The following is a 25,104-nucleotide window of genomic DNA, read 5'->3' as shown; positions in this document are numbered from 1 at the left end:
GGTGGATGGCGTCCTGGCTGGGGATTGGTGGGGGGTGTCTTCCATCCAGCATCTCTCAAGGACACTTGCCCTCTGAGCCTCTCCCCTTTTCAGCTCCCTTCTTAATCACTCAGTGAGATGTGCATGAAACTTGACCTGTGCCCACCCGATAGCATCTCCAGGTACCAGCCTCCCTCCTGACTTCATAGCAAGGCCCCAGCCCAGGGACGGCGGCCATGCTTGGGCCACGCCTGCGGGGAGGAGGGTGTTTATTCCAAGAGGGCAGCTGGGGAGCTCTGCGGTGGGGAGGGGATTAACTCCCCAAGGTTGCGGGTATAAAGCCGCCCCCGCACCCTGCTGTTCCCAAAGAGGTAGGCGAGGAGTGAGGAGTGTGGGGCAGGTTCCCCTGGAGAGACGGGGGCAGGAGCGGGGTAGGGGCACCATGTTCTACGATTGCCTCTTCTCGGCTGCCTGTCAGCGTGAGTACCGGCCTGCCCTCCTCCAAGCCCCCTCCTGCCCCCGTCCCACTGAGGACAGGGAGGCTGGGGCCGTGGAGAGGGAGGGCGTGCTTGGCCACAGTCTGGCAAGGCCTTCTAGGGTCACTCTTCGGACCGTCTTCTATTCCTGGGAAGCCAGGAGTCATCTCGAGGAAGGTGGCCCCAGCCCCTTGGTCCTTCTAGAGCTGCTGAGACTCCAGGGAAAAGGGATCCAGCCCTTGGGGCCCCTGCTACACCTTGGCTCCTCAGCCACCCCCTCTAGTCTGGTTTTGGGACGGAGTGGGGTGGGGTGGGGCTGCTTCTGCCTGGCAAGGATCAAAGATCCTTCGGGCTCACCCCATGGGCAGTGATAGGGCTGGCCAGGAGGCAGGCAGGATTGCTGGAGAGCCCGGCCCTGTAGGGGTTAAGTGTTGGGCTCTGTCATCCATTCTTGTGGGTTCAGGCTCAGGCTCTGGGTGGGGGTAGGGACGACAGGCCGAGCTGACCCAGTGACCCGTCCTTGCAGAAGGCGCTATGCGGGCCAGTGAGACTGTATCAGAGGCCAGCCCAGGCTCCACAGCCAGCCAGACCGGAGTCCCCACTCAGGTGGTTCAGCAGGTGCAGGGCACCCAGCAGGTAGGACACACTCCTCCCCCTGGGGCCAGTCGGGAGGGTCCGTGAGGGGGCGGTGGTGACTTTGGTCACGGGTGGTTGGCTTCGCTGCCTCCTGTCTGCTCCCATGCTCTTATCAAGATGCCCACTTCAGCCCCCTTTCCACCCACCTGGGCCAGCCCTCCCTGGGGAAGCTAGCGTGGCTCAGGTCCTTACTCCTTGTCCTTACAGCGTCTGCTGGTCCAGACGAGCGTGCAGGCCAAGCCGGGCCATGTGTCACCCCTCCAGCTCACCAACATCCCAGTGCCCCAGCAGGTAAGGCTGCCACACCCAGCCCCGCCCTCACAGTGCTCCCCCCACCCCCGCCCTGGGTGCACCACCAACCCCCTGTGGCCTGCGCAGATCTGCCCTCAGCAGCATCAAGGACATAGGCTCTGTCTGGGCGCCTCCCCAGCTGCAGCCTCCAGCAAGTGAGACCATGGCAGTCAGGGGCCATCGGGGAAGGACGACCTGCACGCCTTCTCTTAATAGAACTGAGGAGTGGCAGTGAGGAAGGCGGCTTTCAGGTCCAGCCCCAGTGTCTCAAAGCAGAGAACCCAATGCCAGTTAGGAGCCAAGAGCCCATAGCCAGCACAGGGACTGTGAGTGCATGGTGGTGGTCTGTCCCCCAGAGGGCTGTGGGCAGGATGGCAGGGCTCAGCACAGAACGGGACAAAGTCCCATCAGGCTTCAAGGGTGAGAGCCATCCCGCGTGGCCTGTGGAGCCGGGCTCCCTGTACACAGACCCTGACTCTGCCACTTACTGGTCCAGGACTTCGGGCAAGCACTCTTCCCATCCTGAGCCTCTCTGTGAAGTAAGGTTACTGTCAGGGCCGCACTGGGACTTGGGGGCAGTTCTGTGAGCTAAAAGGTGTGCAGCACTGGGGCATCGCCTGGGATGGTGCCCTGTGCTTGGGAAAACCAGACGGGCTATTGGGAGTGAACTGTGGTCCTTTTCCCTCCTGGTTCTAGGCTCTCCCCACGCAGCGTCTAGTGGTACAGAGCACAGCCCCAGGCGGCAAGGGTGGCCAGGTTTCCCTGACCGTGCACGGCCCCCAGCAGGTGCACTCACCCCCTGAGGTAGGTAGTGGCCCCATCAGCTGTGCCTGTACCTCCCCAGGTTGGCCATGTACCCCCAGCATACACCTGGAGGGGTCCCTGTCCCCCAAGCCCACTTGTTCCTCCAAAGTCCTCACTGAGCCTGGGTTGGGCAGCTTGGCTGCCTGATCCGCGGCCCCACTGGCTGTAAGCTGAGTCCAGCTCCAGTGGGGGGGGGGGCAGCTTCCCCCCAGGTTGAGATGGGCCTCCCAGCTCCACTTCAGGGTTCTATATCCCAGGAAGGAAAGGAGTCTCCCCAGCCCCACTCAGGACGGGTAGAGGCTCCTCCTCAGACTATAGGGGTGGGCTCTGGGGACCCCCCCAAAAACACCAGTGAGGATGTCAGAGGCAGGCAGGCCACAGACGGCTGGGAGCATGGGTGGCAGCATCGGGAGCTTGGGGTCACAGCCCCAGCTCAGCCATTTCCCCTGGGGGATGCTGGCCGGGGCTCTGGAGCCTTCTGAGCCCAGGGTTTTCTGTGTGAAACAGCTGATGATACGCAGTGCCACAGCATGGCCCAGAGCCAACAGGGACCTGTAGCCAGTCTGCCTGGGGTCAGTGCCTGGTGCCACCACTCAGCTGTGTGGCCTTGGGACATCCCTTCCCACCTGTGCTTTAACACATCATCTCTTAAGTAGGGATTTCCTCACCTGTGACTGCTCACCTGAGGGCTGCAGTCCCTCTGATTGTGGCAGCAATGGGCGGCCTTTGAGCTGAGGCCATCTTCGCTGGGGAGGATGGGTCTCCCTACCAGTACCTCTGGGCTGGACCCCCAGCTTTGCCTGGGAGTGATCGGGGCAGGGACTTGGCATTCGGATTCGTGGAATTTGACCACTTTCCAGGAGAGGAGGTTGAGATCTCTGGCCTGCCACCCACCCCCAACAGCTCTTGGGAGAGCCCTCCTGAAAAGGGTTTTGTCAGGGCCTGGGTGCCCAGACGACGCCCCCATGTCTCCTTCCCTTGCAGCGGTCACCAGTGCAGGCCAACAGCTCCTCCAGCAAGACAGCCGCGGCCCCCGCAGGCACAGTGCCGCAGCAGCTGCCGGTCCATGGCGTTCAGCAGAGTGTCCCCGTCACCCAAGAGGTGCCAGGCCAAGGCGGGCAGTGGCTGGGGCAAAGGGCCCTGGCCAGGCAGCCTCTGCAGCCTCCTTAACTGTCTGTGGGAGCTGTGGTGGGGAGAGTAGGTGGGAGCCAAGCAGATGGGGGGACAGCCTCAGCAGCGCCCCCCCACCAACCCGGGCCTTTGGCAAGCGCCACTACCTCACTCCAGACTCAGCATCCTCGTCTAAATAATGGGTTCTGCCCTGGGAACCTGGGGGCAGGGTGGTTGGGGCTGCTGGGGGGTGAAATCTGGTCCTCATTGTGGGGGGGCACCTAACACTCGGCTCTCGGCAGGCGCTGGAAACTCAGAAACGACCCAGCCTCTTTGGGCTCAGTTGCCTAGAGGAAGCACCAAGGCCAAGTCCTGGCTTACCCCCAGGGAGCCCAGCGGGAGGCCCAACCTCCAAATCCATGGCCAGTCTTTGGGAGGGGTAGAGGCTCTTCCTCGGACTACAGGGTGGATTCTGGGGACCCCCAAAGTCTGTTGCTCTGAGCTGCCAGTCATGGCAGCTGGAGCAGGTTAAGTGGCAAGGCGTCTCTGCCATCTGGTTGTTATCAGTCAAGTTGCAGGGTTCCAAACCCTTCGGAAAACCAGATGAAAGGCATAGACTCTTCCCCCAAAGGAAAGCACAGACCTCATCCTGAAGGATTCACAGATGTTCCTGCCAGTACCACAGACCCTCTGACCCTCCAGGCCTGGATCTGAGTCCTAATCCACCGCTCAGCACCCCCTACCCCATCTGCCCCCAGCCTCTGCTCCTCACTGTGGGCCCTGATGGTGATATCAGGATTCCCGGGGCACCGTGGGGATGTGGGGGTGTGGGATAACCCATGTAGAGAGTAAGGGGAGGACAGCAAGGACTCCCTCACTCAGACCCAAATTCAACTTGAGTTCTGACACTTCCTGTGGGCCTCACTCTGATGAGCTCTGTTCACACCTGTAACTGGGCACCCAGTCAGTGCAGTGATGAATCTAAAAGGCACTCGGTGAAGGGTAGCCTGGGAAAAGTGGCAGAATGGTGGCCTTTCCCAACCAGGCTGCTCTGACCCTTACATGAGGAGTTCATGTGGGTGTGGTTTCGGGGTACTCGGGCATGGGTGGGCCACCAGGGGCACCACGGTTACCAGTCTGACTTGCCTTTTCCCTCCCCAGAGGTCCGTGGTCCAAGCCACTCCACAGGCGCCCAAAGCCGGCCCTGTGCAGCAGCTCACGGTGCAGGGGCTCCAGCCAGTTCATGTGGCCCAAGAGGTGCGTGTCTCCTCCATCTACCTGGAGGCAAAGTGGGATGGGGCCCTGGCTGGGCTGGGGAGGGGTGCAGTTCTGGCAGGCCGCAAGGAGGGAAGGGAGCTGGGGGTCCTCCAGAGCCCCAGCCCGGCCCCAGGCTCCACCTGGGGCTGTGGGCTGCAGACTCGGTCTCGGTCTCGGTCTCGGAGCCTTCCCTCTCCTCCCCCGCCCGCCCCCCCGCCACATCTGGCAGTTCAAGGGCCCAGGTTTTGCTAAGAAAGATCTGGCTTCTCCCCTCCCACAGACACCGGGTGGGAGATCTGTCGGGTTGCTGCGTGAGCTCAGCTACCCGGTGGGCGGCAGAGGCCTGGAACCCCGCCCGCGGCCGCCCCCGGTGACCCCGCAGTGTCTCTGTTTGTCCTCCAGAGCTCAGGCAGTCAGTTTCCCGCTAGGAAGGCAGAGCAGCAGGAGCCCCGGCCCACGCCGCCGCCGGAGCCGCCGCCCCGGCCACCCACGCCCGGGCCCCGGCCGAGCGCGCTGGCCCCGGAGCCGCCGCCGCTCCCGTCCGCGCGCAGCGGCGAGGTCCCGCAGCTAGGCAGCCCCGAGCCGTCGCCGCCCCATTACGAGCCGGGCGCCGAGCAGTGGGTGGAGCTGGTGGGCGTGCTGCCCCCGCACCTGCTCCTGCCGCAGCAGAAAGTGGTCTTCGAGCCACTGCCCGGGCTCCCGGCCCGAGCCAGCCCCGACCAGAGGGTCAGGATCCAGAGAGTCCCCCAGGTGCTAGTGTTCGGCACGGCCGCCACGGCCCTCAAAGTAGGTGGCGGACGGCTGGGCGGGGGGGCATCGGGCGGGCGGGGGCGGGATCCGCCGGCCCCGGCCCGCACCCGGCCCCGGGCTGCCCGTCAGGCGCCCCCCAAACTCGGCGGGGCCAGTCTTGGGACCCGCCTCTGACCCCACCCCCTCTCCCCCGAGGCGGGTTCCTGGTCCCAGGCTTCGCTACCATAGAGGGTGGGGGATGGGGTGGGAAACTCAGGCCCCGCCCCTGAGGCCCTGTCAGTAATTCCAGGCTCAGTCCCACAAACCGGGGCCCCACCCCTGATCTCTGACTCCGCCCCCAACATCCTGTACTTAGTTTCCAGGCTCCACCCCTGAGGCCCTTTTTGTATGTAGTTTTCAGGCTTTGGCTTTGACTTTAGCTTCAGTGACAGTCATATCCCAGTGCTTGGCTGTCCTCCTGGGGTCCAACTTTCATGCCCACAGTAGGACCCTGGGGTCCCCTCAGGCCCCACTCTTGCTGTCCCTAGCCTAAGCACAGAGTCCTGGCATCTCCTGACAGACCTTCGACCGATTCCCAGCCCGGGCGGAGAGTGCAGTCCCTGCGCCTCTGACACCTGGTCCTGTCCAGGATGTGTTCAGAAAGCCCAGAAATGCAGCCTTCCAGCCGGGGAGCCAGGTGTCCTTGAGAGTTTGGACAGCCACCAGCCCTTTAGGGACAGAGGCAGAGGAGCTGGCCCACCCCTGACCTTCTGTGTGCCCTTCCTCCCATACCAGGTGCAGCAGCTCCAGCAGGTGCCTGTCCCACACGTGTACTCCAGCCAAGTGCAGTATGTGGAGGGTGGTGACGCCAGCTACACGGCCAGTGCCATGTGAGTGGGCAGAGGGCTGGGGGAGGGGACGGGAGGTGGGACCTCGGTCTGCCCAGGGCCCTGCTAGGACTTGTGTGTGTGTGTGTGTGTGTGTGTGTGTGTGCGCGCGCGCACCTGAGTCCCAGCGCCAAGCGTGACGGGGGCTGGTGCTTCCCAAGGATAACCTACAGCTACCAGACAGGGGGAAAGCGGAGGGGACCCTCACAGCTTGGGAAAGGCTGTCATTGATCTAATGATACCTGGTATCATTTAGGGCTTTGGAGTCAGATGGGCCTGGTTTTTAGAAAAGGAAAAAGAAAATTCGATTTTTACAAGACAGAATTTCTTAAGAGGGAGTGGGAAACAGTAAAGAACTCTTCACGGCTGACCCCAACCCTGCTCCAAGGCGGGTGCTGTGACCTGTTTATTTCATCCTAGAAATACTCTGAGAATAGCAACTACCCCCTTTTTTGTGCAGAAACAGGCACAGTGTTCTATCTCTTATTTCTTCTACCAGCGGTGTATCTTGACGCTCTTCCATGTTTCTCTGAGAGGCCCCCAGTCCCCCTGCCTAAACGGCTGCGTGGTGCTCCACTGTGCAGATGGAGCGTGAATGACGTGGCCAGTGCCCACCCGGCCGACCCTCGGTGACCCCGACCCCTGCTGCTGCACACACACATTGTAGCATGACCAGGTGCCCCAGCGGGCAGATGCCACGCCCCAGGCCTGCCCTCGCACCAGCTCTGGCTCCCTCTTGCCCAGGATCCTCCGCACACCACCTTCTCTCTCTTATCATCTGTAGTAATAATTCCAGAATTGTAGCGATTGTTGTTTTAATTTTGGAAGTTTCCATTGGTTTTCTTTACATTTGTCATTGTTGTTTTGTTGTTTTCTTTACATTTGTCCTTGTCCTAAGTGGGGCTGATGTTAGGGATTTGCTCATAGAGCAACTTGGTCCCAGGGTCATGATGCTGTGGCAGATCCCAGGGATCATGACCCTGGCACCTGAGTCATGATCATGGTCCATGGCATCCACCTACCTCATAGCTCTATTATTTCTGGTTCTGCCAGTCTCTTAGCCTTGCAGTTGCGCCCTAGGGCCTCCAGGGGTGTTAGAAGCAGAGCTGAGGCACAAACCCTGGCCCTGCGGTGCCACGCTTGCTCCTTCTGCCTCCCCTGGTAGCATCTGTGGTTTGCTTCTGTTCAAGTTCTTCCCCCCCGTGATTGGTACGTGTGATCACACGTAGCTCCGCATTGCCATCAGATTCTTCTGCTGCGCGAAGTTGTTAGCAGCAGTGTGTCTCCGTCTGTCTCTCACAGTGGATTTTTACTGGGTGCCCAGCCCTTCAGCAGCAGGGTCCCCCCAACCCCCGGCCAAAGCCACAGTCCCTGCATCTCTGTCCCTGGCTCTGTCCAGGCCACATCCAGAGACGCACACATTCAGTCTGTCGTTCAGCAGATAGCTACCAAAGCCGTATTTTTGGAGCATGTGTCGCGTGGTGGGGGTGGGCTGGGCCGGGCCAGGGGTGGGGTGGAGAGGGCACTTGCTGGTGCCACTTCAGGCCATGTGCTGTTGGTGCTGCTCGGTGCCATTTCAGTACGTGTGGACCAGGGTGCTTTTATCTTGGTGTCCATCAGGCTGGAGGCTCACCTCGGTGACCAAGCCTTCTGTCATTTCCCGCTAATCCCAATCCCATCCCTCTCCTCACTGCCCCCAGAGGCTTATAAGTCTCCTCCCCCTGCTTCCTTAGGGTGACTCCAACAGTGCCTTCTGAGGCAGGCCCCACCTGGCCAGCCTTGCTTCCTTTTTGGATTTTTAACATTTAATGTTATTTTTAGTCACTAATATGTTAAGAGGGCTCAGAATCAAAACTGTGCCCCACAGTGTCTTGTGAGACACCTGCCACCCTCCATGGGGCCTCCACCACCACGGATGTAGACAGAGATATAAAATGGCCCTCGTCTCCCCCCTCTTCCAGAAACCTCATCTTTACCTTTCCCCACCTCTTCTGTTCACCTGACAGAATGTTCTGGAGCTGCTTCTTCGGCAGGACCTTCCTCTTTCTCTCTCACCCGTCCATAGGATCTCGTCACCTTTCTCTTAACATTCCTCCAAAGATGGACCCAGTTTTCCCCACTCTTGCGACGACCTCAGCCTTGTGCCTGCATTCTCTGACCCAGGTCCTGGGACGGCTTGAGGACAAGGCTCCAGGTCACGATGTCGCTGCCTCAAAGGGACATGCCTCTGCAAACCAAAGTCATCACTGAGTGGCTCCCCAGGGTGGCCACTGGATGCAGACATAGAAACCACCCCCCCTTCCCCAGCACCCCCCTCCTGCCTTGTTTTACCACCTGGGCATGGCCCACCTTCTGCTGTGTCCTCGATTTACCTTCGTGCTTGCTTCTCTGGCTTCCACACCTCAGGCAGGGCCTCCTCTGTCTTCCTCTGTTGGGTCTGCAGTGCCTAGAACAGTTTTCAGCATACAGTAGGTACGTGACCTTTTTTTTTGTGGATTGACTGAAGCGTGTGGCCTATTCCAAGTTACCTAGCCATTCTGTCTTGGCTTCTTCACATCTGAGACGTGGACTCCCATGCCAGGGGCCGCTTTGATGATTAAATGAGAAATTGTGCCCCACCAAGCCCTCGGGGGTGCCTGGTCTGGCACAGATGATTGACTGCTGGCTGCACTGGGCTACTGCTCCTCGCTACCTTCCTGGGAGGGGTCTGCCCCACAGGAGCCCCCCAACAGACCCCATCACCACCCAGCTCTGGCCCTCTGACTCCTCCCTCTGCTTCTCTCTCAGCCGCTCCAGTACCTACCCCTACCCAGAGACGCCGCTGTACACCCAGACAGCGGGCACCAGCTACTACGAAGCTGCGGGCACTGCCGCCCAGGTCAGCACACCTGCCACCTCCCAGGCAGTGGCCAGCACCGGCTCCGTGCCCATGTACGTGTCCGGCACCCAGGTGGTCACCAGCTCCACCAGCAGTGGGGGTGGGGCCAGCAGTGGTGGCAGCGGCGGCAGCGGCGGCGGGGGAGGCGGTGGCGGTGGCGGGGGCGGTGGCAGCGGCGGCGGCGGCAGCGGCGGCGGCAGCGGAGCGGGAACCTATGTGATCCAGGGCGGCTACATGCTGGGCAGTGCCAGCCAGTCCTACTCCCACACCACCCGTGCCTCGCCAGCCACTGTAAGTGCCAACTCGGGGCCCAGCAGAGTCTGGCAGTGGGAGGAGGGGGGCTGCGGGGTGTGGTGGGGAATGGGGGGAGAGGGTGGTACGGGTGGGTGGGTGGGTGGTCGCCACCATCAGCCACCGGAAGCGTTGCACCAGAGTTCTCAGATGCAGGTATTCTGGGATCAGATCCTTGCTGGGTAGCCTCAGACAAGTTACTCAGCCTCTCTGGGCCTCAGCTAATATGCATGAAGCTGTTAGAGCAGTGCCCCAAGAAGCATTGTTTCCTGGGATTATAGCTGATGAGGACAGGTATAGAGTAAGGGGAGGGAGAGGCAGGCCCCAGCATGGGGGGAGCTGCCCTGAGCAAGGTTCTTTGTCCATCTGGAAGGCAGTGAGATAACCTCTCTCCGCCCAGACATGGGCTTATCTGGAGTCTCTTGGGGGAGGGCCCCTCACTAGCTCTGTGACTGTAGATGGGTCAGGGCCTGTGGTCCCATGGCAGTCCTTGTCCTCTGGGACCTTGGGGTCTGGAGTGATTTTAACTACTGCCCTTTGACATAGCAATGCATCCTGGACCACATAATTAAGACAGAAGCTTTCTCAGAAAGTGGGCAGACTCTCCCTTATACATCCATGCAGCCTGGCTTCTAGTGTCTCGTTTTAAGTGCTGGCTGTGACCCACCTAACTGATTTCATAACCCCGTAATGGGATCCCTTCTGGGTCCTTTCCCAAAGTTTGCAGACATGCTTCACAGAACAGTACTGTCCTAGAGAACGTTCTCCATTGATGGAAATATCCCCTCTGTGCTGTTCAGTACAGAGACCTCTGGAGTTTGTTTTTCTTTAAACTATTTTGATATAATTGTAGATTCATAGGAAGTTGCAAAAATAGTACAGGGAGATCCCTCTGGTCCCCGCCCCCCCAGCCCTGTTACCCATCTAGTTATGTTTTTTGTAACTGCAGTACAGTATCCAACCAGGAAACTGGGCTTGGTACCGTGTGGGTGTCTACTTGTATCTTTTTATCACGGGTGTACGTTTGGGAAACCACCACTACGGTCAATATGCAGAACTGTTCCATTGCCACAAAGATCGCCCTCCTGCTCCCCCTTCGATAGTAACCCCCGCCCTCCTCCCTCCCAGCATCCCTAACCCCCAGCAACCATGAATCTGTTCCCCATTTCTATAATGCTGTCATTCTGAGAACATTCAGTGAATCATCCTCCATGTGACCTTTTGACATTGGCTTTTTCCACTCAGTATAAGTACATTTAAATAGCCACATATGGTTGGTGGTGACTACATTGGACAGTGCAGCTCTAGAGAATTCCATGGGATTTAGTTCCCTCCCCCCACCCCACCTCCCACCATGATTATGATATGATGTCCCCTGCAGCGTGGCCGTCAGGATCACAATTAGAAATAGGTACAGAGAGCACTTCGCAATGAGTACTCGAGAAACTGAAGTGATTCTTAGTGCTCTTCTGTCCCTGGTCCGGCCCCAGGTTCAGTGGCTCCTAGACAACTATGAGACGGCAGAGGGGGTGAGCCTGCCGCGGAGCACCCTCTACTGCCACTACTTGCTGCACTGCCAGGAGCAGAAGCTGGAGCCCGTCAATGCCGCTTCCTTTGGCAAGCTCATCCGCTCTGTCTTCATGGGTCTGCGCACCCGACGGCTTGGCACCAGGTGGGCCACCCACCCCTACCTGAAGTTCTCCAGGGCCACGTTTACCCCTCTCATGCCCTCCTTCACTCTGCTCTAGCCCCACTGGCCCCTTCCTCTGATACCCACACACTCCCACCCCAGGGCCTTTGCACCCGCTGTACCTTCTCCTTCATGCGCTTTTCCCCGTCTTCTTACTCAGATGCCCCCTGGCCTAACTGAAACGAAAGCCTTCCCACTCCCCACCTCCCCACCTCCCTGACACTCCCCACCATCCCCTTCCCTGCTTGCTTTCCGTCCTTACTACGGAGCACCATCCCACATGCCTTTTGTGTTGCTTCTCCTGTGGCTGATCTGGCTTCCAGTGCTAAAATGCACATAACTTGAGGGTGCGGGCACCGTACATGGTTGGTGCTTTAATTAGGGCCTTCAAGTCTGGATTCACGTAGAAGGGAACAAGGGGCCCTACCCTGACCCCACACTTCCCTTCTTCTCCTTTGCAACCCTTACACCTCCCTGGGTTGACCCCTGCCCATCTCTTGGGTCCACTTCCCTTCCCGGCTTACCTGTCACCTCATTCATTTACACCTGCATAACACCTGCATAACTGTGTCTCTCTGTGCCACAGTTTCTTCCTCTGTCCCCAGAGGGTGCCAGGAGCACCCTTCGTAGGACAGGGTTAAGGAACGCGGGGATTTGTATATGCTAAGGGCTCAGAGCAGTGCCTGGCAATTTGTTGTAAATAGTCGTCAACAAGTACGTGCTGACTCCTGCCCCGTGCCAGGATCGGAGGTCGAGGAGTTCTCCAGACACTGGCCCTGTCTTCTCAGAGTACACGGGGACCTCTCTTGGCACCCACAGTCCCTGTACTTCCCCAGCACAGCACCCCTGGCTCCGTGGAACATGGGTCTTTCCCCCAGGCCGTTTGGCCAGGGGGAGGCAGGTGTGATGCGAAGGTCCCCGGTGGACAGCTGGAGGACCCCCCCGCCCAGCTCTCAGCCTCTGCCTCCCTCTCAGGGGCAACTCTAAATACCACTACTACGGCCTGCGCATCAAGGCCAGCTCGCCCCTGCTGCGGCTCATGGAGGACCAGCAGCACATGGCCATGCGGGGCCAGCCCTTCTCACAGAAGCAAAGGTAGGAGGACGGGGCCGGCCTCTGGGCTGGCGGGCAGGGAAGGGCGTGCTGGCCTGTCTCAGTGCTCCAACTGCCCCTTCTCCAGGCTCAAGCCCATCCAGAAGATGGAGGGCATGACCAACGGTGTGGCCGTGGGGCCGCAGCAGGCAACTGGGCTGTCTGACATCAGCGCCCAGGTCCAGCAGTACCAGCAGTTCCTGGGTGAGAGCTCTCTGGCCCACGGGGCGGGGTCTGGGCCAGGGTCTGGGGCCTCTGGAGAGTGTGGAGGTGGCTTGTCTGCCTTCCCGGGGCTGCCTCATTCCCCACTGCCCGTGGGGGAACCCCGCTTGGGAGGAAAGCTATGATAACTTGATAAGATCCCAGGGAGAGGCATGAGGGGGACAGGCAGGTGGGAGGATAAAAGGCCTCATGGTGTCCCCTCCTGCCTCCAGATGCCTCGAGGAGTCTCCCTGATTTCTCAGAGCTTGACCTCCAGGGCAAAGTGCTCCCCGAGGGCGTTGGGCCTGGGGACATCAAGGCCTTCCAGGTCCTGTACCGGGAACACTGTGAGGTAGGGCAGCTGGGTGAGTGGGCATGGGCGAGGGAAAGCCATGCTGCCCCCCACCCCCATGTCCCTGAGCATCCAGCCTCCCCAACAGGCCATTGTCGACGTTATGGTGAACCTGCAGTTCACCCTGGTGGAGACACTATGGAAAACCTTCTGGAGGTACAACCTCAGTCAGCCCAACGAGGCGCCTCCACTGGCTGTGTGAGTCCCTTGGTGGGAGCGGGGAGGAGGGAGAGAAGGGGGGTCCCGGTGAGACTCAGCACCCAGGGGTGGCCAGAGCTCAGACATCAGGTGGAGGGGGGCATCTGCTTGATCCCCGGGGTTTTGCGGGGTGCACACAACCTTCCGAGCCCCGCTCCAGGGCTTGTGTGTCAGTCTGACAGTCAGCATGTGGGGTAGTGTCCCTGGCTAAGCTGTTTCCTCCCTGCAGTGGGTGGGCGCCCATGCCTCATGTGCAGGGTACAAGATCCCCAACTGACCCCGGGGGAATTGGGGCCCATGTCAGCCTGACCTCAGGGCTGGGGTGGGTGTCTACAGGCATGACGAGGCTGAGAAGCGGCTGCCCAAGGCCAGCCTGGTGCTCCTCTCCAAGTTTGAACCAGTGCTGCAGTGGACCAAGCACTGTGACAACGTGCTGTACCAGGGCCTGGTGGAGATCCTCATCCCTGACGTGCTGCGGCCCATCCCCAGTGAGTGCAGGACGGCTGCCCCACCACCGGCCCCCATCCCCACGCGCCGCAGTCCTGATGAGCCCCTGCTGCCACCCACAGGTGCCTTGACCCAAGCGATCCGGAACTTTGCCAAGAGCCTGGAGAGCTGGCTCACCCATGCCATGGTGAACATCCCTGAGGAGATGCTGCGTGTGAAGGTGAGGGTGTGAGAAGGGGTCTGGGCACAGCCTCCCAGGCAGGGTGCTGAGCGGCCAGCCTGGGTGCTGGGCCCAGCTCCTGCCACCTGGCTGTGGAACTGTGGGCTGGGGGCCTCCCTCTCCTCTCCGTCATAGAGGCTCTAGGATTTGTCCCCATGCCTCTTCCCTCAGAGTGATCTTCGGGTTATTGTCTTTACCCACTTCTGAAACACAATCCCTTTGTGGTGTTTTTGTACACAAAACAGTATCTTAAAAAAATAAAAACCAAATGCAACTTGAAGTAATTCTCTTCAGGCAGTTTCAATAGGGGGGCGGGAAACATAAGGGAACAGAGTAGTAGCCGTCTTCTTCATCAGTGCTGCATAGTCAGAAGTACTCTGACGTGAGGAATTAGATGGGCTGTGTCTGCTCTTGAGCAACAAAATAAAAGAAAGAGAAGGGGGTTTTCATTGTCCTTAAAATGTTAATGAGACGGTTATACGGAACTGGGCCTTGAAGATTGGCCCTGGGCGCACTGGACTGGTGAGGAGTGGGGAGGTGGGAAGAGTAGAAGCTGGAGCCAATGAAAAAATGAGCAAATGTATTCATTTATTCAGCATGCATTTATTGAGCATCTGCTGTGTGCCAGCATAGTTCTCAATGCTGGGAGCACAGCAGTGACCAAGATGGACAACGCCCCACCCTCCCTAACGTGACATTCAAGGGAATAACAGTTTGAGCCCTTTCTAGGCAGTGTCTTCCGTGAATTTCCCGTGTCCTTTCATTAAAAACAATGATGCTGGTCAGACACATTATATTGATTTTTTTTTTTTTTTTTGTCCCTTAACTTCGGGTGTCCACCTTAAATTTGAAAATCCCGACCCCTTGATCCGACAAAAGCAACGACGTACATCCTCCCTTTGGGGAGAAAGAAAGGCTCAGAGAAGTTGCAGCGGCTGGGGCAGGGGATGGGGGGTCCTCACCAGCCCCAAGCACATCCGCGCCCCCCCCCCGCCCCGCAGGTGGCAGCAGCCGGCGCCTTTGCGCAGACGCTGCGACGTTACACGTCGCTCAATCACTTGGCGCAGGCAGCCCGCGCGGTGCTGCAGAACACCGCGCAGATCAACCAGATGTTGAGCGACCTCAACCGCGTGGACTTCGCCAACGTGCAAGTGAGCGCGGGACAGGGCCCGGGAGCGCGGGGCGGCGCGGCGGGGGCGGGGGGGGGGGCGGCCACTGAGCCTCGGGCACTTGCCGCTGTACTCCAGGAGCAGGCCTCGTGGGTGTGCCGCTGCGAGGACCGCGTGGTGCAGCGGCTGGAGCAGGACTTCAAGGTGACCCTGCAGCAGCAGAACTCACTGGAGCAGTGGGCGGCCTGGCTGGACGGCGTCGTGAGCCAGGTGCTTAAGCCCTACCAGGGCAGCGCCGGCTTCCCCAAGGCCGCCAAGCTCTTCCTCCTCAAGTGGTCCTTCTACAGGTGCGCTCCGGCTCGGCGAGAGCCCCGCGGGGAAGGGCGGGGAAGGGCGGGGTGGAAGACCCCTCTTCCTGGGGGCGGGGTCTCGAGGCGGCTCCTCCTCTCCGGGGCCTAGCCAAAATGGGATGGGGGAAGCCATTCCTCCTCGCGGAGTTTGGGACCAGGGAAGATCCGGCTTCCTTGGAGCTCGGGTCCCTTTTCACCTGGGCGGAGGTCTGTTGGCGGTGGGCGGAGTGAGGACCCGGTGCTCTCACTGATGGACGCACTTGGGAAGCCAGGGCGGGGCCTGACCCGGGTAGCTGGGCTTGCTGGCGCGCGAGGTGGCACCGGGCCTGATGGCCTCCTCTCCGCCGCCCGCAGCTCCATGGTGATCCGGGACCTGACCCTGCGAAGCGCTGCCAGCTTTGGTTCTTTCCACCTCATCCGGCTGCTCTACGACGAGTACATGTACTACCTGATCGAGCATCGAGTGGCCCAGGCCAAGGGCGAGACCCCAATCGCGGTCATGGGCGAGGTGCGCGCGGCGGGGCGCAGAGGGCGCGGGCGGGGGACCCCTCGGCGGGACCCTCACCCCTTGTCTTGCCTCCTTGCAGTTCGCCAACCTGACCACCTCGCTGAACCCCCTAGACCCGGACAAAGGTAGGCGGGGCGGGGCGTGTCTCTGTCGTGGGGCCGAATCCCAGGAGCTGCAGACAGGGCGGTGGGGATGGAGGAGGCGCCGGCGGTGCTCTGGGGGCGCCGCCGCCCCGCGCTGAGTCGGGCCTCCTCTGTGTGCCCCAGACGAAGAGGAGGAGGAAGAGGAGGAGAGCGAGGATGAGCTGCCACAGGACATCTCGCTGGCGGCCGGCGGCGAGTCGCCCGCGCTGGGCCCTGACGCCCTGGAGCCGCCTGCCAAGTTGGCACGGACAGACGCGCGTGGCCTCTTCGTGCAGGCGCTGCCCTCCAGCTAAGCCCCCGGCCTCCCCTGCCCTGCCCGCCCGCCCCCGCCGCCCATCCACGCCAGGGTCCCTCACAGCTTCTGTGGCTTCGCTGTCACCTTTCCAGCCTCGGGCGGGGAGGGGGCCTCCAAGACAGGGAAGGCTAGGGGGTCCCTGCCCCCAGTGGGGGCGGCACAATCACAGGGCCAGGCGGAGCCGCAGCTGCAAACTGACACACAAGACGTGCCTTAAGGAACCCGCCGCCGTGCCCAGGTGCCCCGTGGGACAGCCAGCTAGGCTCCTTGGCCCCGAAGGCCTCAGCATCTCCCTCCCCCAGCCCCACCCTCCTGTGTCCCAGGGGGCAGGCAGGCAGGCCCCCTCCCCTGTGGAACTGTTAACTTATTCAGCTCGCTGGCTTTGCACAGTCTGTCCCGGGCCCAACCCTGAGCCCCAGGTGGGCACAGGTGGGTATCACCTGGGGACCCCCACTGTCAGCAGCAGCCCCGGGACCCCTCCCCCCAGCAACCCCACCGCTCCCCACTCCTTGGTATAAGTGCAATTAAAGCCGTGGGTGTCGCATCTTCTCCAGAGCTGGGCCCTCCCTTGCCCCGCAGCCCTCAGGAGGGCACTGTCCGGCCTGGTTGTGGGGAGGGCAGCCGGGGGCACCGCCTCCAGCTTCCAAAGAGCAGCAGGCTGGGCTGGGGGTGGGAGCCCAGAGGGGCCTGCTGCCAGCAGGGGGGCCCAGAAATGCCCACGCCTGTCCCAGCCCCAGCTAGGGGCTCGGCTCCCTTGGATCCAAGACCCCAGCATCCCAGGCCAACCCGCCTCTGGTTTGTAATGGAACCTCTGTGCTCCTTCTCTCCCGGGAGACTGTGCTTCTCCTCCGTGCAGTGCGACCCGCCCCCCACATGACTATTGTGCGATTTGTGAGCCGCCTGAGCGGAGTTGGTAACTTGTTGGTTTTTTTCCAACCATCATGGCCTTATCTGTTCCGGTTTTCTCAGTGTCTTCAACCTGTGAGATAGATGTTTATGGCAAAAAGCAAAAAAAAACAAAAAAAAAAGACAAAAAAAGATCTGACCTATTGTATAAAAATCACTATTTTGTGTGCTCCGCGTGCTACAGCTTTTGGGGTGGCCCCCCGACTTCCCCGCCCCACTCCCTCGGGGCCCCCCTCTCCTGGCCGTGAAAGTGTCCACGCGTGTGGTAGTCTAGTGTGCTGAGCTGTTTTCTACCTTTTTGTAGTCTTTCTTAAAACACAATAAATTCCGCTGTGGTATGTGGCTGCTGCTGACTCACGGGGCCTTGGGGCTGGGGACTCCAACTGGGCCCCGAGCGGCAGTAAAGGGAATTCAGGGAGGTTCAGAAATAAAACATTTATTACATGAAGAGGAACGACGGGCAGAGGGAGGGGATGGCCACGAGGTCTGCCGCCTCAAGTAAGGGGGAGGCTGGGGCAGGAGAAGGGGGGGTCCATTCGGCCTCCCTGGGGGGCAGCGTCCACACCTGTAGCCAAGGAAAAGGGCAGATGCGCAGAGAGCAAGGGCCTGTGCCCAGTGCGGGGTGAAGGTGGGCGCTTGAGGCTGGTGGGTCAGGGGGCTCCCTCCCTCTGCCCCTTCCCAACTTAAATAGGCATAAATAAGAAGCGTCCAGACTCTCAGGCCACCAGGGGCTGCCCCGCCCAGCCCCCTTCCCCGCAGCCTAACACGAGCGCTGGTCCGTCGGTCGGTCGGTCATTGGTCGGTCGGCCGGCCAGCCAGGGAGAGGCTGCCAGGAAGGCAACCGGCTCCCAGGCCGCGGAGGTAGTTGGAGTCAGTGTCCAGAGCGGCCGGGCCCTCACAGCACAATCCACGTGTATCGCTCACTGTCTGCCAGAACCTTCAGCGAGCACCCTGCAAGGAAGGGGCAGAAGGGAGCCATGAAGTCTACAGGCCCAGGCTGAGGGGAGGGGCCTGCCTCTTGCCCTGATGTGATTTGGGCCACTTAGTTCCAAAAGGCAGTGACCCTGCTGAGTTCTCCTGCAGGCCTCCCACCGGCAGCCACCCAGTAGAGATCTGCTGAATGAATGGGCTGGCTGGGGGTCCCCAGGTGCCACACCTGCCAGATCCTCTCCGAGCCTGCCCTCCCCTCCCCTCACTCCATTCATGGCCAGTGGACTCCATTCAGGAACACCGAGGAATCTACACCTGCTCTAGGCCTGGCATGGTGCCAGAGGACCTCAGTCCTGACCGTCATTGGGTCCCAGGGCCCACCTTTGTGCAGCGCCTCATTGGTCATCCTGTTGACATAGCGGCCACTGCTCTCGGGCACCAGCCACTTCATGACCATGTCCACGCAGCTCTTGCGGTATGAGCTCCAGACACTGCCGCTGAGGGCAAGGGGGTGAGGGCTCTCATCACCCGGGTCACCCACCCCGGTCCCCGGCCCCCGGCCCTGGCCCCAGCCCCACCTCACCTGGTCTGCCCCTTGACCTCAGTGAGGTCGCCTACACTGACTGTCACGAAGATGCCTGTGTTGAGGTCCCATGCCACCTTGAGGCTGGTGTGATAGGTCTTTGGTCTGCAGTGGGGTGGGGGGCAAAGGAGAAAGGGCTGGGACCCCGGCAACCCTGAGGGTCTGCTCTCTCTGGAGCAACTATGGTGTGCCTGGTCCAGGTTTTGGGGGCAGGGGAAGTCGTCTCCCATCCCCACTTGCCCACCCCCACAGAAGAATCTGAGTGTGGCTTCCTGCTGTGCAGAGACGAGGGCCATCTCTACTCCCACCGGCTCACCGGAGCTGGCCCTCCTCAGTTGGGGACGGGAATGCCAGGAGCAGCAGGCCAATGTTGATGAGGACTTGATTGGTTTCCGGGCAGACCTTGGTGAGGGATGGGGCAGGGACAACAGTGACAGCTATTGAGGTGATGCCCAGAATACAGAGGCCCTGGGCCCACCCTGTCCCCTCCCCAGGCCCACCTCCAGGATGACAATGTCATAGTCGCTGAAGGAACAAAACTGGTGGGCCCAGGTGGCGTCATGGCGGATGACCTCATTGATGACGTATTCAAAGTCCAGTGTGAGCTGCTCCACCGTCAGGTACTGCCCCTGTGGGAGGTGGGGAGAGGGGAGCTGCTTTAACTGCGACCCCAGCAGGCTCCCCAGGGGCTGCCCCTAGGCCTGCCTCCCACAGGCACCAACCTGGACGGCAGCCCGCTCCCGCATGGGCCGCAGGTTGCGGCCACGGAGATCAGTCACCACAAAGGGCAAGGAGATCTTGTCATCCTCGAACTCTGAGGGCACAGGAATTGGGGGTAGGGGTGGGAGGGGGGAACTCCCACGTCTAGCACCCTGCCTGCTGGGGGGTTCCTGGCTCACCATCCTCCGGTTCTGTCCTTTCGCTGGACCCCAGCACATAATACAGCTTGGTGTAGTTGACGTAGCCCGGCTCTGGGGCTGGTGCTTCTGCCGCTGGGGGGCTATCTCGGGGTACTACCTCCCCGCCTGGGGCCAGGGGCTCTGAGGGCAGACGGCAGCGGCTGCCCGAGGGCCCTGGGCAAGGGGGTGGCCGGGCTTCCTCCAAGGTCCCCCCCTTGGCCTCTCTGGCCCTGCGGAAGATGTCGGCCACAAACTCCTTGGCTTTGGCGATGGCAGGTGAGGGCTCGGGGGCCCCAGGGGGCCGGGTGGGAGCTGCTTCAGGGCAGGGGCTGGGGAGGGCAGGGGGCACCTCAGGGCTCTGGGGCCCAGGAGGGCTGGGGGGGGCTGGAGGGGAGGCGGTGTGGTCATACAGAATTTGGCAGAAGCTGCTCTCGCCTGAAACAAAAACAGAGGGAGGTAGGGGTGCTCAACAGACGAGTTCAAGTTTAGGACACTGCCAACCTTCCTACCCGCCCTAGGGGTGCTTCTTAGAAACGCACCTTGAGGAGACGCTCCTAGAAGTCTCACTTATGTTGAAAGATCAGTCAGAAACACTCAGAAGAGAAAAAGGCCTTATACACGCACGTGTGCACATAAATAACACTTTCATTCAGACTTTAATTTCGAGCATTTACCAAATGCCACACACTGAGGACACGAGTGGAAAGACACAAAAATCCCTGCCCCTGGGCGGCTGACAGTGACAAAAGCTAAAGATCACCAAAGTCTGAGTTACCTACACAGCCATTCATTGTCCCCAAAGGGAGCTGACTGGCTTGGGCACTCAGCAGCCAAATCCCAGGCCTCCATCGGTGTCCGCCTGACTAGGGACCGGCTCCCCTCTGGGAACGTGACCTCCGCATGGAGAACCCCAAAGCACAGGATGAGCAGCACCGGGACCTCTGCCTGCACCACCTCCGTAGGGCCCCCCACAATCCATCGTGAGCGGGGAGGCTGTGTCCTCCCAGTTCAGAGACTAGGGACCGAGGCTCAAGGAGAAACTTGTCCAAGGTCACACTGCAGGACAGCGTGAACCAATGCACTCCTGTCCGCCAGCATGGAAAATGGCCAAGTCAAAACTCACTCTCCCTCTGCGTAAGTGGTAAGGTGTTAGACACGAGTGACAGTGGCCTCCTCACCCCTGAATGCGCACAGCCGAGTCCTTTCCCACATGACCCTTCCTACAGGGAGCCATAGCCACAAGTCCAGGGGTGTGGGTCTCAGCCAGCCTCGGCTTGCTGGGGGCTCACAGCCTGATGAGGGGCAGGGCCGTGCCCACGGTGGCACAGGCGGCCCCTGGATGGGCCTGGAAACAAGGCGCCCTGGCTCTTGCTGATGTGTGCACTCAGTTTTATACATTTAATTCTCTTTTCATATCCACTCCCCTCCCCCTCCCAGGGGCAACCATTTTCATGTAGTTAGCGGGTGTCTTCTCATTTGACTGCGTTCTTGCAAAATCAGAACATATTTTTAATTTATATGTAAGTGGTATCATTATCCAGTTATAGGTCTCCCTTCATCTCGTCTGCACTCGAGCACGTCTTTAAAGCGCGCTCCACGGTACCGTGCGCTGGGAGCACCCACTCAAACTGCTCGTCCAAGAGAACACCTGCCTTGGCTGACCTCCCTGAGCCCCAGGGATGGAGAGCAGGCAGCCCGCAAAGCCTTGGACGTGGTCAGACGCAGGACCACTCACACGTGCGGCCCTGAGAGTGTGGTGGCGGGGGACATCCCCACCAGCCTGTACCACTGTCCAGCTTCTTAACTTCGGCCACTCTGTCAAGGGACATCACCTTGTGATCTCCACTGGCATTTTTCCTATTCCCAAAGACATACGACAGCCATCCGCCCACTGACCACTCCCTGAAATTGTAAATTTTTGGAGAGCACTGTGCCGTCCAGCATGGTAGCCGCGACCACATGTGGCTTTTTGAACTCAACTAAAATTAACTGAAATTAAAAACTCAGTTCCTTGGTCACACAAGCCACTTTAAGTGGCTACCAGTGGCAGCTGTAGCAGATATAGACCTGGCAGATACAGACCATCCCAGCCCTGTGGAAAGTTCTAGAGGACAGTGCTGTGGTGGAGCATAGCTAGCTTGGGAGTCCGGATCCCTGCTTTCCAGCTGAGTGACCTTGGACGAGGGACTTTACTTCTGAAGATCTCGTTTGGGATCAGGGGACTGGGGGCTTGGAGGATTCCAGAGGGCACCGGGCCCGTCCTCAGACCCGGGGGCCTACCTGCCGAGTGGACGGAGACGGCGCAGGCCACCAGGGAGTAGCTGGTGTTGAGCAGCACCACCTGGTCCTTCTTGAGCTGGAAGGCGGGCTGGAAGGTGGGGAAGGGGTAGACCACCTGGTACTTCGTGTGCAGTATGAAGCCATGCCGCAGGCACTGTGCGCTCGGGTCGCCTGCAGCAATACACGCGCTGCGGGCTCACGCGTGGCCTCGGGGCAGGGAGGCAGCCCGCACCCCGAGGCCCCCAGCCGCTCACCTGGATGGGCCCGGCTGGCTTCCCGGCAGGCGGCGCAGCGGCCTGGCGGTGGTACCGCCACGGTGCTGATGTAGATGTCTCTGTGGTTCTCGTCACTCATCATCATCATGTTCATGAGCATCCCGTTGGCCGAGCGGGTGCTGGGGGCCAGCATGCCTTCAGCAACCTGGCCCACGCACCGCCCTCCCCGGGTCCCCGGGCCTTCCATGTCCCCAAGTCTTACTTGAACCCAAAGACGATGACCTTGGAGGCATCGCTGGGCCACTCACACACGGTCAGGTACAGGTCGCTATAGATCTCCTCATCCTGGAAGAGCCGCACCTGCCGGACCTGAGCAGCACGTTCAGGGTCGGTGTAGGGTGAGAGCAAGTAGGGTGGGGGTGCGTAGGGGACCGCGGCTGCACAATGCTGGGCGGGAATTGGAGCTGGGGCTGAGCTGGCAGGAGCAACCTTTTGGGTGGGGGGGTGGCTCGACCCAGGGAGTCCCAAGCAGCTCCAACACCACACCCCTCTGCCTTCCTGATGACAGACTGGGGAGGCTCCCCTTATGAGGAGGGGAAGCAGGGAAGCCGGTCTGGCACAGGAGGAGTAGAGGGGAGAGCCCAGCCCCAAGAAAGGGGACTCTGCCGGACACATCAGATCCACACCCCATCCACCCCGAAACCTGTTCACCTTTCCGAGCTCATGTGTAAACTGGGGTAACAGCACTCACCTCCCTGGGGGGGGGGGTTCAAGGAGTCAAAGTCAGGGTTAAGTGAACAGGCTAGCAAAGCTACCAGGTCGCACCTGGCCTGAGCATGCTGTGTGCTTCTTAGGCTATGTATGCTGAGTCGAACCACACGCAAGTGCCACCACCTACCCACTTTCAACTATAAAAACGGCAGCTGCACCTGGTTTGACCTAAGGCACGGAATACTGACAATGACCCTTGGAGTAGAATTTCTCCACTTTACGGACAAGAACTGTGAGGCTCGGGGGATGCTGTGATCTGCTGGTCACGTTGCTGGAAGGGATAGCCCAGCCCTGGGCCCGGCCCTACCAGCTTGAGCTTGCTGTGGACGTTGAACTCCCACCAGTACAGATGATAGATGTAGAAGGAGAAGTCATCGTCCCCGCTGCTGCTGGTATATGAAAGAACATAACGGCCGCACTTGGAAAAGCCCAGGAAGATGTGTCTGTGGGGGCAGGCAAAACAGCCAGGTCAGGACCGACCTATCACACCGCCCAGCCAACCCCCACCAACCCCCGCCCCATCCCAGCCTCATGCAGCCTCACCCTGCGTAGAGAAAGTCCTCGTCCACAATGTTCTTGAGGGAGACGCAGACCCTGGGCGGCAGCTTCCGGAAGAGGCGAGGGGAGAGCTGCCCACTGATCTGGGGAAGGGGTGGCCCTGGCTCTTGAGGCACCATCATGCCCCAGTCCCCTCACCTAAAGCAGAGTAGCACCCCCAGGGTCTGGCCCAGACACACAGGCCCACTTCCCAACAACCATGATGGTCAAGAGCAGTCCAAGCTCTGGAAGGTGGGAATAGCTGGGGAAGATGGATCAACTGGGCCTCACTTGAGCCTCCCCTTCCACCAGGGACCCGCGCCCTGGGTCTCACTTGAGCGTCCCCTTACCCTAGGGACCCGTGCCACCCTCCTAGTCCCACATCTCTTCAACCTCAGAGTCCCTCTTGCCCAAGCACCCAGGTTCTAAGGACCAGCACTGTCATCACCCCCCACCCCCAGGAAGGTTCCCCATTCACCCCTGGCAACAGTGGGCCACTGGCTGCCTTCCTGAAGGCTGCTTCATGGTGCACTGAGCTGTAGGTGTCCTTGGCCACTAAGGAGGCTTGACCAACCGAACTCACCAGTCCCTAACCCATTAGCCTACACACACAGTGCTCAGGACCTTTGAGAGGGCCCTGGCCTCACCTGGGGACGTACTGAGGCAGAAGAGGGACTGACCAGTGACCTTCCAAGTCCTGCCCAATTCCCCCTTCTCAGTTAACCTAGCCACCTTCTAACCATCTCCCTCATCCCAAAAACTTCAAGGAGGGGACAGGCAGGCACAAGCTGTGTAGTAGGGGATCAGAGCACCCTGAGTCCTACAGCCCAGTCTGAGTGAGACACTTGGCCTTACCCTCAAGAGTACTGATGGGAAAGAGACCTATCTGGCGAGCTCCCTAGCAGATGAGGGAGAAAGCCCACTCCTCAAGGGGATCCCAGTCTGATGGAACGGCCCTGTTGGTGAAGCCCAGGCTGACCGGGGAGGCACAATCCCTGGCCCAGGAGCTTCCAAGCTAAGGGTGGAGCCACAGCCCAACCGGGGAACAACCAGGCTGAAGGCGGAGACAGTCCCTGCCCCAGGACCTAGTCAAAAGGAGGAGACACAGCTCTGCCCTCACAGAGTTTCCAGCCTAATGGAGAAGGCACTTTCCCTATCCACGGGAATATGGTTCTGCCCAGGTTGCTGCTGACCTGACAGCAGATTCACATGTCTGCCCTCCCAGAGCACCCCAAATGATGCGGGAGAGATATGCTGGCACGTTGTGAGTTTACTGTCTGATGGAGAAGACAGAGCGGTGCTCAGGAAGCTCCCAGTCTGAGGGGGAAGACCAGGCTCTCTCCAAGGAGGTTGCTCCCATTCAGTGGGGGAGGCAGACACAGGTACAGAAATTCCCAGCTCCCGTGCGGTCAGAGCCGGGACAGAGAGAGGAACACCAGGTAGAGGAAGCCCAAAGCCGGTAGCAGGGGCTCCGCCAAGGGGGCGGGAAAGCTCCGTAGCGGAGGAGCCATGGGAGCAGGGTTTTGAAAAATGAGTCTGACCCTGGATCGCCCCCTTCCTCCTTATTCCTCCAGCGACCTCCCTCTCTCCAAGCCCTTTCTCAGCCACCACACCAGCCCTTCCATCAGAGCCCCCTCCCCCGGAACCCGCCCCCAGTGCACTCCATCCAAACCCCCGTCCCAGCCCCCTCCATCCAAGCCCTCTCCCCCGGGCCCCGCCCAGCCCCCTTCCTCCGAGCCCCCTCCCCCGGGGCTCCGCCCCCATCCCCTCACCCCGCGAACGCCTCCTTCCCTCCGCCTCCCTCGTCCCTTCTCCCCACCCTCCGGCGCGCTCCTCCAAGACTACAGGCCTTACCTTGACCCGCTCCAGTTGCTTGAGGACGTGCTCCCGCCGCCGCCCTGCTGCCCGCTTCCCCCCGGCGCCCCCGGGGCCGCCGCCGCCGCTCCCGGCCCCGCTGTTCCGCTCCGATTTCGAGCTGGGCGCCATTTTCACCCCCTCCCTCCACTTCCGGAGCAACCGGCCTTTTTGTCCCACCCCCGC

General features: G+C 60.4%; 2 protein-coding genes across 6 annotated transcripts in view; one reads left to right on the top strand and one right to left on the bottom strand.

Annotated features, from left to right (window-relative positions):
• RFX1 (regulatory factor X1) overlaps window positions 1-17,187 on the top strand; it is a 30,489-nt gene extending 13,302 nt beyond the window's left edge. For 3 of the 5 annotated variants that reach the window (XM_032835881.1, XM_032835880.1, XM_032835883.1), the window contains 20 exons: window positions 982-1,091; window positions 1,299-1,382; window positions 2,079-2,186; window positions 3,171-3,287; window positions 4,458-4,553; window positions 4,956-5,339; window positions 6,078-6,172; window positions 8,957-9,338; window positions 10,829-11,010; window positions 12,004-12,123; window positions 12,209-12,324; window positions 12,555-12,673; window positions 12,762-12,871; window positions 13,208-13,359; window positions 13,441-13,538; window positions 14,540-14,689; window positions 14,786-14,994; window positions 15,352-15,505; window positions 15,585-15,630; window positions 15,772-17,187. In XM_032835881.1, the coding sequence (XP_032691772.1) occupies window positions 982-1,091; window positions 1,299-1,382; window positions 2,079-2,186; window positions 3,171-3,287; window positions 4,458-4,553; window positions 4,956-5,339; window positions 6,078-6,172; window positions 8,957-9,338; window positions 10,829-11,010; window positions 12,004-12,123; window positions 12,209-12,324; window positions 12,555-12,673; window positions 12,762-12,871; window positions 13,208-13,359; window positions 13,441-13,538; window positions 14,540-14,689; window positions 14,786-14,994; window positions 15,352-15,505; window positions 15,585-15,630; window positions 15,772-15,941 (3,002 nt within the window). In that variant the 3' untranslated portion in view covers window positions 15,942-17,187. Of the gene's footprint in view, window positions 1-53; window positions 162-981; window positions 1,092-1,298; window positions 1,383-2,078; window positions 2,187-3,170; window positions 3,288-4,457; window positions 4,554-4,955; window positions 5,340-6,077; window positions 6,173-8,956; window positions 9,339-10,828; window positions 11,011-12,003; window positions 12,124-12,208; window positions 12,325-12,554; window positions 12,674-12,761; window positions 12,872-13,207; window positions 13,360-13,440; window positions 13,539-14,539; window positions 14,690-14,785; window positions 14,995-15,351; window positions 15,506-15,584; window positions 15,631-15,771 lie in introns of those variants that run through there. The other 2 variants (XM_032835882.1, XM_032835884.1) reach the window with 2 other exon arrangements.
• Window positions 17,188-17,387: 200 nt separating this feature from the next.
• DCAF15 (DDB1 and CUL4 associated factor 15) lies at window positions 17,388-25,079 on the bottom strand. The gene is made up of 13 exons (XM_032835885.1): window positions 24,919-25,079; window positions 23,071-23,168; window positions 22,835-22,970; window positions 22,019-22,125; window positions 21,796-21,935; window positions 21,542-21,712; window positions 19,262-19,696; window positions 19,085-19,176; window positions 18,863-18,991; window positions 18,679-18,764; window positions 18,363-18,467; window positions 18,161-18,276; window positions 17,388-17,800 (listed from the first exon to the last, which is right to left on the bottom strand). Exons 1-13 carry the CDS (start codon window positions 25,048-25,050, stop codon window positions 17,745-17,747), a joined length of 1,803 nt encoding a protein of 600 aa, XP_032691776.1. The 5' UTR covers window positions 25,051-25,079; the 3' UTR covers window positions 17,388-17,744.
• Between the last annotated feature and the right edge of the window lie 25 nt (window positions 25,080-25,104).

The sequence above is a fragment of the Lontra canadensis genome, unplaced genomic scaffold (genome assembly GCF_010015895.1).
Source record: "Lontra canadensis isolate GAN:19392208 unplaced genomic scaffold, GSC_riverotter_1.0 scaffold88, whole genome shotgun sequence".
In the NCBI taxonomy this organism is placed as follows: Eukaryota; Metazoa; Chordata; class Mammalia; order Carnivora; family Mustelidae; genus Lontra; species Lontra canadensis.
The sequence above is the reverse complement of the archived record's forward strand: the minus strand, read 5'-3'. Positions and strand labels throughout refer to the sequence as shown.